The 14,765-nt window shown below is 36.2% G+C and overlaps 1 protein-coding gene across 7 annotated transcripts in view; it reads left to right on the forward strand.

The window, feature by feature from the left end:
* AP3S1 (adaptor related protein complex 3 subunit sigma 1) overlaps positions 1 to 14,765 on the forward strand; it is a 36,778-nt gene that overhangs the window by 4,702 nt on the left and 17,311 nt on the right. For 3 of the 7 annotated variants that reach the window (XM_074932143.1, XM_074932144.1, XM_074932140.1), the window contains exons 3-4: positions 1,252 to 1,363; positions 9,219 to 9,290. In XM_074932143.1, coding sequence (XP_074788244.1) covers positions 1,252 to 1,363; positions 9,219 to 9,290 — 184 coding nt within the window. The remainder of the gene's footprint in view (positions 1 to 1,251; positions 1,364 to 9,218; positions 9,291 to 14,765) is intronic. The other 4 variants (XM_074932145.1, XM_074932146.1, XM_074932141.1 and 1 more) reach the window with 2 other exon arrangements.

The following is a 14,765-nucleotide window of genomic DNA, read 5'->3' on the forward strand; positions in this document are numbered from 1 at the left end:
GGTTCTCGGAGATGGTTTCAAGCTAGAAACATGCTGGCTTTAATTCTATGGTGAAAGACAGATGCCATTTGGAGCTTTTTTAAAAAAAAATCACAGGTGTGCAACAAAAAAAGACAGAGGACACAATTCTGGATTTCCTCCTACTGCTCAGTTCCAGAGTTAACCATTTCAATATCTTTTCTCAGTTTTTGGGTTTTTTTTCAGGACAGGGATCACTTTCTTATTTGCAGTTTGCCCGAAGGCCTCAACAGTTTATTTATACTAACTCTGCATACTGAAGTATTTGAAAGAGTTGGGAAAATAAAGCATAAAAGAGGAAACTTCAGTTGCCATTTCTTTCCAGTTTTACGTTTGTTTGTAATATTGCCATGATATTTTTTTAAACATGGTTCCTGCTTTCAGGAGCAAAGGCTTCCCTCTTGCCCCACTCAAGCATGCAACATGCTTAAGCAAAAGTTACCTAAAAGATTTTTTGTCCTTTTTATTTATTTATGTAGTCTCTGCCAATGATAAAGGCAGAAACTAATGTCAGTGATCTGAAGAACATTTCTTCTTACGATTTATGTATTTTTGTTGGAAGGCTACAGCAGAAGAGTGAAAGGAAATACCTGTTGAGACTTCTCTCTTCTTGTTCAGTAACATGATTATTGAATCTATAAAAATTGATATTTTTAGGGTTCTGCGCTTCACAACTATTGATTATTTTATTTCTCAAGATATCAAAACATTTTGTAGCACAAGAGTGTTACATGTTCTTGCTTATTAAGGGATCCATAGACTCAATTTTCAGTAAGTCAAATACCAATCTTAAGCCAAATTACAATTTTCTTTTTCTGTTGATGCTCCTCTGAGAAGGGTGGGAAAGGATTCATGGGCATACGCTCTGCTAATCTATAAAGAAGATTAGTCCCTGTACAGCACCCACTAGTGTGTAATGGAAGTACATTTAATACCCATTTTTTGATGAAACTGCATGATCTGTTTTAATTGATTTTTATAAAAAGGTGTATATGTTGATGTAATTATTATCCATATGGATAACAATAACTGTGTGGTAAATGTAACTTGGACTGTCTTGGTAGTTAATATTCTTCCATTGTAATTATATCACAAAATAAAAGTTGTGATGGATTTGGGAAGCCTCTAGCCAGCCATTAAGAATAGACTTCTTATTAACTGAAGTAACTGTGAGGATTTGGCCATCTTATCCTGAGATGCAAACTAAGCTTTCCTGTTTTCTTTCCTGTTTAGATTAATCGGTGGATCTGATAACAAACTAATTTACCGACACTATGCCACCTTGTATTTTGTCTTTTGTGTGGATTCTTCAGAAAGTGAGCTTGGCATTTTAGACCTCATCCAAGTAAGTTTTTTTGCTGCTTTCTTCTAATAAGTGCAATTCTACTTGAAGTACCTTAGAACTTCAGTATTCAACTCTGTCTTTTTCTGTAGTATTTGGAAGTGAAGGTGGTTTTCATCATGTGAATGCACCCAAAGTGCTGAGTATTACTTCTAGATTGTTTGTAGTTTTCTAGACTGTCTTTGAAAAAGTTGTTTCTGAAGTTGATGAGAAAGTAAGGAAACTGTGTGGAACCTACTGAACAATCAGCAACTGTTTTTTGCTGCAGCTTTTCAAGGTCTTGTTCTGGCTGCAAGTAAAAATTATGCAGTCCAAACATTTGCTAGACAAGTTTAGATTATGAGAACCTTGATACATAAAGCTCTCTGTGTGTATTTACATGCACACACATGTATATGCATTTGCTACAAATATATAATGGATGAACATATCCAAAACCTCCTTCGATGAAACTTTCCATGTGGATTATGAGCTCTTGGTCAGATATACCTTAGAAAGTGAGTGCAAATGCTGCCCTAGGCATGTGTTCTGTGCTGGAGGGGTGGCTGGGGACAGGTGAGGAGAGAAAGAGCTGATACAGGTTCTTTTTGGATCTCAATGAGAAAAGCTCAACAACAAAGTGGCTTAATAATATAACTGTTTAGTAAAGCAGAATAAGAAGTGGAATGTAGACAGTAAATCTTGCATCCCTTCAGATGCCGGGCATCCTGTCTTCATGCAGCATCCAGTGGAGCCTGGGTGGATTTTCACATGGTGCACTGTTCAGGCCAGGTCCTATCCATGGAGAGAAGCCCTCCCTTTTTTTGGACCTCTGAGCTATTACGTAATTTCCTCATGAGAAAAGAACTCTATTCCTAAAGGGTATTCACCTGAGAACTTCTTCGTGCACTGTGAGATAAAGGCAAGGCCATGCAGGTGGTGTAATCACCTATACCAAGTGGGAGATGCCTGCGGTCGTCTTTGTTACAGTGAGCTGGCTGAGTTTATCCTGCAGCTAAGGAATTTGTGCAGTAGAGCATAGGCCTGTGTCTACTCTAGTTAAGTGTTATGTGGATCACCAGCTCCTAAACATGTGGTCTATTGGTCAGGACCAATATATGCCACTCCTTGATCCACATACAGTTTACCTTTCCTGAAGACATTGTAGATTATAGATTACATTGATAAGATACAGGCTTCTCAAGCCCAGTAGAGCAGACATGGCCTGTTAAGGATCACTGATTCCTTGAATACAATGTCTTCTGCAAGTCTCCCAGTGCAGCATATATGATTTAAACTGTTAAATATGTCTGTATCAACCTAGCAACAAAAATCATGTCTGGTAATATGAACACTTTTTTGTCAGGAAACCTGATTACACCAGTAATTTTTTTCAACTTAGTCTGCACATAAACAATGTCGCTGATGTTTGTTAGATGAGGCAAAAAATAGTTTCACACCATGAAGTGATGTATGTCACTACATAAAATAGGTCTTGGATACGTGTATGATTCACTTACTGTTAAGTCTTTCAAAAGCTTGTACATCAAGAGAATTGATTTATTACATAAGTAAAATCTGCGGTATATGGAGATATGGGCCTATATCTACTGATTATGTCACTGCAGAAAGCACTGTGATCCTTAAAGGCCTCACAATTTCCTGTATACCTTTCTTGAAGCTGAATAGCTTCTAATAGTCACCTATTAGAGTTCTGAACTCTCTGCAGTGCTTAGTGTTCTTCTGGGCAGTAGATAGAAATTTCTTTGAGTGGCTGTGTGGATAGCAGGGAAGGAAGCTCTCTTTCTAGATTCTTGTTTCATTGGTCATAGAAACATTCTGCAACATCCGAACAGTGCAAGTTACTGAGTGAGGTACACAATGAATGGACTTACCTTTTCTTAGCAGTTTGTTTTGCAGAGTTGCTTAGCTGCTTGTTGCACAGTATGTCTTCTTACTTGGAAGTGCTAAAATATTTATGAATTGAGTAAAGAAGCATGTTAACATCTCATGTGTCTCAGGGATGTTTTTCAGACAAAGTGAATATTATAAATATTTTTAATCAGATAATAAGGATAGTAAAGGCTATATAGGTCTGACCTGTTATATTTTGCAGGGGCACTATGCAAGTTCATTTTATTCATAATGGTATATTAAAAATGTCACATCACTAGCTTCCAGTTATTTCCAGTTACACAGTATAACCTAAATTTTACTTTTAAGGTGTTGAAGCAAATTGCTTGAGCTTACTACTACCTGTATTTTTATAACCCTCAAGCCCTCTGAATTAGAGAGATCTTAAATTTTTCTCTAAATTGTGTTGTTTCTTGTGCCAGAAGTACTGTGATGGATTTCAGTCTCTCAGGCTTTATATTTCACATCTTTCCATTACACCCTGGTGTTTAATTACATGCCAGTATGATTGCTTGAAGGAAGCAGAAATAATAGAAATGCCATTTCTATTTATAGGAATACTTCATTTTTTTCTGACCCATGTTATTTTGTTTATACATACAGTCTCACCACCGTACCTGCAGCTGTTCAGTATTCCCACTTCTCTAGATCATTGTAATTTAACAGTTTTATTATAGCAGAAAGTACACAGAGATTAATTGAACACTTTTAATTTCCAGTCTGGCTTACAAGAAGGATCTGTTTAATCTGCTTAGCCATATTAATCAGAATTAAATGTATTTTACACTGGAAAAGCACCCACAGAATGTTTATTATTACATCTCAACCCCATGTGCAATGCAGACTGGCAGTATATGCGCATCTACTCAAACAAATAAGCTCTGTCTTTTTTTTGGTTGAGAAGTGTTGAACCATTTTAATAAATCTTTGTTTACTATAGTTCAGAGACAACACAGGTAAGAGTAAGCCATCTGGAGTTTGTTACGATATACATAAACTGAATTGTTTAAATAAGTAGTTAGGTAAAGAGCCAGTTTATGATCTCATGAAATTAAGCTGGTGAGATGAACCTAGAACTCAGTCCGGTGCTTAAGAGTTTTGTGTTTTGTAAACAGACTAAATCTATAGTAGATGAGTTTACATATGATAGTCTGCAGTTCTTTTCAGCATAAAGTTTTGCTTTAATACTTAAGATAGTTCTGTGAGGGCCATTTATATCACCATTAGGTCAGAACTATTTTGCAGGTAAGTCTTCTTGGCTCAGGCTTAATTCACTGTATATGTTACAAATCATAGACTGCCTCAGATTTTATACTGTGTTCAAACTAGATGTGTTTGAACACCTCAGGCAAATTCATATTGATATTTTTTGTCCATTATTTTTTCTAAAAATACAATCATTCTTTTTATTGCTTTTGATTTATTGGATGGGAGATAGGTCAGCATCTATGCTGTGCTTGGTAAATTTTGCAGTCCTCTGGATTCAGTGTAAGTTCATGTAATGAGTTGTAGCTATTTCAGATTCTTCATGTTAGCCCGTGAAGTGTAAGGCTATAGTGCATAGAAATAACGTACTTAAGAAAAGGTGATTAACTGTAGACTGCCATGAGGAAAAACTGAGTGATGTTTACAATGGCACTTATGGAACTAAAAGCCTGTGTCAACTGTAAGCATTTTTGAGGATTTTAGCTACGGCTGTGCTTCCAAGACATGTTGACTCAGTAAGTCTGTGAGATCAGTCTTCCAATGACAAGTTGCATATACTGCAAGATAATGTTGTTCAGTAAGATGCACATAGGAAATGCAGTGCAGTTCATGAAAGATGCTTTTCCCAATTCTTAAAGATAAATCATCCTGACCAGAAATGCTTTAATGCTAATTAAGTAAAAAAAAAAAAAAAAGGGAGAGACAGAGACATATGACTGGAATTGCTATTTTAGCAGAAAAAAACCCTAGCTAGTTCTCAGTTAACACTATTTATTTATTTTGGAGTTGGGTGGAAAGTAAAGTACTGGAGTTAAGAACAAAAAGAACATTTTTGACCTAAAAAGCCTTATTGGTAACACAGTAAGTCCTGGTAGGTCTGCTTGAAAGACCTAACACACTTCTGTTTTGACTAATCAGCAGGACTTGTACAGTCTTTCCTCTACACTGTAATCTTGGCATTCTCTGTATCATCTATGAGCAATTTAAAAAAAAAAATACTGAAAGAAACCTGGGATGTCGGTGTAAGTGTGGGAGAATGCAGCGGCTGCTCCAAGGATTTCTCAGGCTGTGGAAGCACATATGCTTGCAGTGATATGTGAATGATGACTTAAGGTCACTCTTAAATCAGAAGAGAAACTAGTTGTGTATGGATAACTGACTATATGATCACAGTATTATGTTCTGAACTAGTTGGTGTCTCAAGTAGCATTTGAACAGTCAGAAGCAGTGAAGGAGAGGACTTTTCATGGGCCGATAGAATAAATTCTGCCTTAAGGTATACCATTGCTGTTTAGTCTAGGAAGAAGGATGAGATATTCTTGACATGAGTTACTCCTGTTGTTTTTACTTCATTTTTTGTACCTGCTTTAGTAGTGTTTGATGTGATCTAGCACCAGATGCATTTGATTGATTAGGTGTTCTGATTTTTCTGCTAGCCTTGTTATTAATGTATGTTTTATTCCTTTGCTGTTTTATTTATCTAATCAAAAAAATTACTCCTTCATGGCAAAGGTGGTGGTTTTGTGTTTTGACATATTGTTGAATATAGGGAGCTCTTGGCTTGTATATATACAATAACAATTTGATATTTTGATCATATACTTTACTCTCCAGGTGTGTGTCTAGCTTTATTCAAGCATATTTACTACAAAAGAGAGGTGTGGGGTTTTTCTTTCTTTTCTTTTTTTCTTTCTATTTACTTGCATGGAGATGTGCATCGTTTTTTCTTTGAACTGTAAAAGATCGGTTTCAAAAATAAAGCACAAGGGGGAGCTAGTAATTCATTGTCCATGCATCCTTGTTTTCCTGCTATTTGACTCCAGTTTCTTTTTCAATAGCATCACCAGGTGCATATGAACTAATGTGTGGTGTGTGTCCCAAAACAATTGGTGTGTTTTCTCTTCTGGTTATTTTGATCAACAAGTCTACAGCATCTGAATTACTGAAGTACTTACAAGTCTAACACTACTTGCCATTGTGTGCAATTCATTTTACTATCAATTAAAATTATGATGAAAGTGGCTCTAATTTTAATTATTGATTATTTGAAGGTGTCTTAAAATGGGTCAGCAAATGATAGTGTAAAAAAATCTATTTTCCTTTGTAGACTAAGACTTTTAAAGATCAATTATTCATAATACATGTATACCATGTCAGTGCTGGCATTACTCAGACTAAATTTTCCATCCTGAATGGAAGGTTGAGGAAGTCTTCAAAGTTTCCATGAGAAATCCTTAACTGGTGAAAAATCTCACTGAAGAATACTCCCTACCAGTTTATTTCCCTTAAAGTACGTTTGGTGTTCATTAGTGGTCTTGCATTGCAAGCAGAGATCTGTGAGATCATTTTGTGTGTGGTGGTGTCACTACATAATGGGTAAAGGTTTAAAAGTAACCTTTGTAACTATGAATCAAGTGTTGGTATAGGAGAAGCCCTAGTTACTGGAAGAATATCACAAAAGTAGAACTTCTGTGTTATTGATGTGTGGGCATACATACTGCTACTAAATACACATATCTGTGGGGGGTGTTTTTGAGGATTTTTGAGTTGGTTTTGTTTTTATCGTGTTCCTTTGTTTTCCAAGGAACTAGATGGGTGTCAAATCAGACCATGTAAATTCATGTGCAGACTTGATGTATATGAGGAATCTTTTCTGTTCTTTCAAAAATAGTGTCAAACAGATCTTGTAAATAAAACCTTAGGATAAAGGTTATGTTTACACTCTATTTCCAATCTTCTTCGTGCAGCTAAAATCAAACAGCACTGTCCTTGTAACCACATTCTCCTAAGGTAGAAGGAAAGTGAGAGAACATTTCTAGTCATTTATCTTGATGCATGTATTTGCAAACTGTGTAGTTTGTTCTGCTTAACATACAAGGTTTTTTGTCTGCTCTCATTCCTTCTTTATAGAAGACTGTTATCACAACAAATTAACAACTGCTTGAAGAAAAAAAAAATCTGCTTTGCTTTGCTTCAGTATAATTTTGCAGAAGCATATATATTTACTTAGTTGAATGTTGTCAGTGAACCTTACTGTCTTGAGTCTGCCTGTGAAAATGCTCTATGTTCCTAGTTTAAGTTATGAATTGGTATAGTATTAAAGAATAATCTTTGTTCTAAATGCATGGAACATCAGTTAGATGTAGTTTGACTTTAAAATGAAGATTGATGATAGTAGTAATAGAACAGCAGAGTGTTATCCTCTTCTCTTTTTTGGCATAAGCAGGATCTGAGACCAGGGATTCAGGTGTAAAAGTAATCTTTCTTGATGTGCAAGGTGAACATCTGGAAATGTCTGACGTCAAATAGACTTATTTCACTAGGTCTGTAGACATAAATATATCTCTATAGAAGCAGGCCTTTTATCCACTTTATTTTTGTCAGCAGAACATGGCTTCTCATTCCTATTTCTCTGGGCCTAGGCAGTTTGAAATCTGGTTGTTCTCAAAGACTAAGATGGGATTAATAAACCATGTTGGAAAGAGAGAGAATCAAAACAAGATATTTAACTTCTTCCATATTGCTGCTTTGGGGTTTGAGTTTAGAATTGCAAAAAAATAATTTACATACAAATAATAATAACAAATAATGTTAAACACATATTGTGACAAGACAGCCTTGAAACAGAAAACTGAGATCAAAATTTCCCACAAGTTGCAGCTTATTTACTAGTCATTAATAAATGATCTGTAAATTCATACAGAAATTCTTTTTAATTCTGAGGACACTAAGCTCTCAAACTCAAGCATATGTTTAACTTAGAGGTCTTGACACATCTCATCGAAGTCAGTAGGAGTTATGCCTTGCATAAAGGTAACTGTGCTTGTACCTAAGACTGGAGTCTTTGTCGGCACTCAACACAAGCACATGGTGATTGGCATTCAGGAGCTTTGGGAGTGCAAGTACAGTCATCTTTTCATTATCTGGCCTAACTGGAGACTGGCATGCTTGTAGTGTTCCAAAACTGGCTAACTTGAGTACTAAGGAATCTGTCAGAGAAGTACTCAAGAGCAGGGTAATCTACAGTCCACATCCAACAGAGGTCATCAGTGGCTGGACTTTAGCAGCTGCTTGGATTTTTCTGCTTTGTGCGCTTACATTCTAGATTCAGGGGGGGAATTATTTTCTTAGGTGCAAACTGCTGAACTTTTCTAAATTTATGGAGGGGTATGCCTGACAGGACCAGCAGATGTGACATTAAGACAGCTACCTTTTTGTTTGGTCCATCCTGGATTTCAGCAGTTCTAAACCAGGTGAAAGCTGCTGTACTGTTGCTGGAAGCCATAATGCTGACAAAGATGCTGACAGTTTACATTGCCCATGTTTCCCTGTGTGGCAAAGTTAAGGGGGAGATGTGTGCAATGTAGTAATTGATAAAATGAATAATAATGAAAAAACCCTAGTGGATTTTTGATTAATAATTGGGTTTTAATGAAATGGGAATGAATACTTTGAATCACAGATGAGAAAATTGTAGCATAGATGATGTTACTGTTTTTTCAAGATGCAATTATTGTTTAAAACTGTGACTTTTAGCAGAGTTATACCATAAAACTGACTTGTGCATACAATTTTGCTGTCTACAAATAGCATCCTGTGGACATAATACTGTTAACCTCTTGATTTCTTTACATGTTTTTACTGCCTTAGAATGTGCCCAGTGTTTATTTTCTGTATTTGCTTTTGTTAAACCTCACACCTAATGAAACTACTAAGTTTCTGTTAAAGCTTGACCTCTGGATTTTTTTCCTCTTTGCAGGTATTTGTGGAAACACTAGATAAATGTTTTGAAAATGTCTGTGAACTGGATTTAATTTTCCATGTAGACAAGGTACTGTGATGAGCTCCTGAAATATTTCTTGTCAAGTAAAATGTTTGGTTCAACTGACACTTGGTATTAAACTCTGCAGTGATTTTATTGTCAGTGAAATCTAGACAGTTTCTATCAACATGTTATTTTTAAGCTTGAAGGCTATGGTGGAGCATGTCTTTCTGAGGAAAAATAAAATAATGTGGGAGATTTGCATTGTGTTACTGCACATATAATTGTCAAATTGGAGACATCTGAATATTCTCAGAGTAGGACTTAGTTTCAGGAAATAATTTGTTCTATTTTGTTTATGGTTAGGTGTTATATTACTCAGAACTGAAATTGTTACGAGATTTTCCAGTTAAGGCTGGCAGTTTCCTTTCAGATGCTATGGCTATGTAATTTAAGTGCTGCATGGATCTTTCTCTTCTAAACCTCAAGCAGACACGACGTCTTTTTTCAAACATTTAGAAACAATCTTGTTTGACTATTCCCAGCTATCAGGAACAAATTGGTTTTTTTATTAATCTGATTTTGAGAAATGCTATTACTATAGTAATCTTTCATTTAAAAGGACATCAGCAACTCTTGGTGTAATAGCTAAAATGCTCAGAATTGAATACACAGAATCTGCTCCTTCAATTGCATTTTGTGCCTACTGTTGCTTTCTGCACATTCACCTTTCTCCATCTGTGAACAACTTTTTGTATCAGCAGCAAAAGATGAGAAGTGAACTAAAACCAGTAACAACTTGTGATGGTTTGACTCTGGCTAAATGCCAGGTATCCACCAAGTTGCTCTATCACTTCCCCCCCCCCCCTCTTTGTTTTCTCAACAGGGTAAAGAGGGGAAAGAAGATAAACTAACCCTTGTGGGTGAAACAAAAGCAGTTTTAATATAAGCAAAGCGAAGCAAAAGTTGGCGCACGGAAGCAAAAGCAAACAGATTTATTCTCTACTTCCCATGGACAGGCGCTGTCGGGCTTTCTCAGGAAGCAGGGCTCCAATACGTGTAGTGGTTCCTCGGAGGACCAAGGGTGACCCCACCCCCTTCCTCCTTTCTCCCAGCTTTATACTGAGCAGACGTCATATGGTCTGGAATATCCCTTTGGTCGGTTTGGGTCAGCTGTCCTGGCTGTGTCCCCTCCCAAGATCTTGCCCACCCTGTCCCACTGCAGGGAGGAATGTCAGAAGGAGCCTTGGTGCTGTGTAAGCCCTGCTCAGCAGCAGCCACAACACCAGGGTGCTATCAACACCCTGCCAGCTCCCAGCATAAAACACAGCACCGTGATGAGGGCTGCTATAGGGGAAATCCAGTTCCAGTTCAGCCAGACCCAGTACACAACTTAAGTAGCTGAAATAACCATTTGTAGCTGACTGGGTTTATTTAAAATTTGGGAAGTTCTTTTGGAAGAAATGCTTGACCAGACAGTGACATGCAAATGACTCTGAATAGGTGTTTGAGCTGATACTGTGCTCATGACAAGTCATCAGGATTTCTAGCCTGGCTGGAACATGTTGGCTGTTTCCAAAATGGAAGATTAAAGTACAAAAGAATTTGAGTGGTTTCTATATTGGCTTCTGAGCTTAAAGAACCCAGATACTGCAGTTGTTTTGTGGCAAGGAATTTGTTCGTTATCTTTGGCTGCAAAATACTTTTTGCAACTGCTATGCAGTCCAAGCTGTTGCGCTGTAGCATGTTTCATTCAGTAACATTCCTTAACATAAGTACTCCTTTACACTTTATAGGAGAAACATCTTTGTAATAAAATGTAAAGAACTCAGGTGCTTCAGAATGTTAATTTCTTGAAGAATGTTTTACTTTGTATTGGATATGAGATGATATTTTTCTTCTTGAAAACTATTTGTCAGAGTGAAACTAAAATTTAAGTATTTTATTAGATTTACTAAAAAACTCCATGAGAATTCCAATTAATGTTTAAGCTAGAATTTTCAAACTCTGAGGAAAATGTGAACCATAAATTCTAATTAGATATGTTAGCAAAATAAATGAAACCTTGAGTTAAAAAATTTTGAATGTGTCTTTAGACAGTACAGTGATTTTTAACTTGAACATAAGTCAACAAAAAAATACAATACAGAGAGCTGAACTTCTGCAGTAACGCAAGGCTAATACTAGCAGTACGGTAGCATTAGTTGTGCAGTTGTGACTAATCTGATGTCATTTCCATTCTTTTTTTCCTTTTTCATATTTCTTCAGTGTAATTGGTTTGTAAGACTTACTTTATATCGTAACACAGAATCAGAACATTTGATTTGGTACAGTTTGATTGGTATTCTTGTAAATCTGTAAGAAAAAAACCCAGGAGTATGCATCTGTGAGAATGAAATTACAGCATTATATTCTCTTTAAACTGCTGCTGAGGTCACCTTGTCAAGAAGCAAAATGCACTGAGTCTTCTGAGTTACAACATATTAACTTTATCTTGCCAGGTATTTGTGACCTGGCCTGTTAATAGATTTCAAGGGTGTAATAAGGAAAAAGAGCACCTGCTGCTGGATGTTTGGTCTAGATAGAATCTCAGTTAAAGGGGATACTTATATGTGGGAGCTGTTCAGGGTGAAACATTTCAAATATTTGTATTGTCAGTGGTCTGGTGTTGAGAAAAGTGAGGACTGACTGATTGAATTGGATGAGAGTTGATCTGTGTCTTCAGTTCTTGATGGAATTGTGGAAGGTGACTTCCAATCCTCTTGCTAGAACTGCCTAAAATACAAGAAATGCCATTCTGGTCAAAATAAAAGAAATAACATTTATGTAAAAGAGCTAAACTGTAATCTCAACAGCTGCTGCCTCTTCAGTAGCATTTTATTGTGGTGTTCCTATAACAAAAGATTTGCCTTCGTCGGGCAGCCATGATTATACAGGACCCAGTGATGGTTTTTAGGAAGCTGGAGCCCAGAGAGTTGTTTATTCAAGAAGAATATTGGTATAGTACTAGAAATTCATTTGGAGAATAAAATACAGATGGGAATGAGATAGTGTTTCTTATGTGCTGTAGCAGATGATGGCTTGGGGTGTCAGAGAGTGTAGCTTGCACAGGAGAGAAATAGGCTTCTCTTTTACAGATCAGGTGTATTAAAAAAAAACAATCTTGCAATAGCTGGAGCAAAATGTTTTCCAGAGGAGGTTTATTTCAGTCTTATACTGACTCCTACACTGAGTCCAGGAGTGTAGTGCTTTCTAATGGAAAACACATCACAGAAAGTCATCATAAGCATCTTTTTACAGCTGAAATACTGGAATACATTGTTTGGGATTTAAGGAAATACTTTTAAATTTTTTCACAAGATTTTGGCATCTATTGAAATATCCCTGGGAGTACCATAATCTCTTCTGAGAGTTTGTTATCTGACCAGAGAACAGTGAACTCTCCAGAATGATCCCAACTTGAAGACAAGAAAACATGTTTGCCAGATTTTCCTGGAAGATTTTTTTCTTGATGCATTCCTTCTCCACATTTGTTAAAGCATGCATTCATGCTTTTAGACATCACATGGAACAGAAGTAAGAAGCACTCTTTTGTAAAAACACCTCAATTATTATTACAAAATGCCAATTTCAGATTTTGAAACATTGTGTTCTCAACAGTCTGATCTCTTTTAGAATGAGGTGTATTCCATGTGCCTTCAGTCTTTCATTTAAACACTATTTTGAATACACTGTTGAAGTGTATTTTGTACTTCGTTGCTACTTAATGCTTTTTTAAATCAGAAAATTTTTTGTGTCTTTAGCAAAATAATTAGGGAAACTTGTAAAATAGAGAAAATAATGTATATTTTTTATTTTAATATGTATTTGCAATGAAAAAGAAAAGGTTAATATTAAAAATGTACGTCTTACTACTGCTTGTAGTTTCCTTATGACTAAAAACATTGAGGAAGGTATTTTCTTAATGCTTTGGTGTAGAATACCAAGACTTCCTTTGTGGACTACTGTGCTTTAGGAAAAAAAATACCCTCACTGTTCATTCTGTCTGCAAAGCTTATTGTAATATTTTTAAATCTGCATATACAGTCTCAATTATGAGGAATTCTATTTGTGAGAAGCTGTATTCAGAACTGTATTAATTATCCTTCTTCACTGCGTCTGTCATAATGAGGATAATGGCAATAACTGCCAAAGACTGTATATTAATGCCAGCCATACAAGTATTCTGCTGTTCTATACAGTTATGGCATCAGTGCTACAGGTGGCCAGAAACCTGAAGTTTGCCTTCTGCCTTTTTTTTTAATCTGTGAACAGTACTCAATTGTCAATTACTTCTTAATCTTATCTTGCTGGCGTGTTGCAGACGTCTTTCAGAATTTACACCAAGGGCAGTTGCTGCCTTGGTGTGCTGCATTCTTTGAGGCTGTAAATCAAATTCTTGCTATCATGCAGTGGTTGCCTTGTTTTGTTGTTGATATTGTGCTACAACTTTACCGTTATATTCAGTGGTCTGTGTGCTCAAGAAGCCCTTTTTTTTTCTTTTTGATTTATAAAATAGTAAAACAGTTCAGCTTCTTTGTTCTCAGAATCCTAGAGTAACTTAGACTGGAAGAGACCTCTGGAGGCCATATGATCTAGTTCCTCTGCTTGAGCTTGGCAACTTCTTGAATTTATGTCTGTCTTCATATTATACAAAATGCATCAGCTACGTTGTCATATCATAGAATTGTTCCATGAACTTTCATACATAAATATGCACTTGTAGGGACTTGTGCCACTGCTCTTTTAAGGTGATGTTACCAGCTGGGCCTCTTACTGACATCTGCTAAGCAGTATTTCTGCATTTTCTGCCAGGTTGGAAGAAGAACCTAAACCAGAAAAATTCAGTCCACAGGGCATTTATTCATTCTTTCAGTATTTTAAAACCATATGCAAAGATACTGCTGAATGTGTTGTGAATTCATGTGTCATTAAGTAATATGTTCAGTGATGTCTAGTATCTCTTTCCATCCAAGGATAATACTGTTTTCTAAAGCTTTTTTCCTAAAACTTTTGTAGATTTGTTTGGACACCTGTATAACTGCCTGTGATCCTTCCACAGTTACTCTTTAAAGCATTTACTACACTTGAGAAGTAGCAAGTGTTAGTATGTTCCTGAGCATTTTCATGATCTGGCTTTTATGAGTTTGGTTGATGCAAAACTATTGTATTTAGAAATGCAATAAACTGGTTTTTCCTAATTTCCTATATATCTATAAATGATATTTTTCTTTCCTATTTATAGATATACATATATATGTATATATACAGACGCTTTTGGTACAATTCACATTGCTGACATATGCATTACACTTAAATTAATCCTAGTTCTTTACATCTAGCTTTTTCCAGAAATTTGGATTTCCTGCCTAGAATAGATAGAGCAATTCTGACTCTAGATAGAGATTCTGATAGAGATTCTGGCTCTGAAGCATTTGTTTTTACTGGTGGAACTCTACACGTCATGAAGCAGCATATTTCTACTCTAAAATTTTTAGATAATTC

The sequence above is a fragment of the Athene noctua genome, chromosome Z, assembly GCF_965140245.1.
Source record: "Athene noctua chromosome Z, bAthNoc1.hap1.1, whole genome shotgun sequence".
In the NCBI taxonomy this organism is placed as follows: Eukaryota; Metazoa; Chordata; class Aves; order Strigiformes; family Strigidae; genus Athene; species Athene noctua.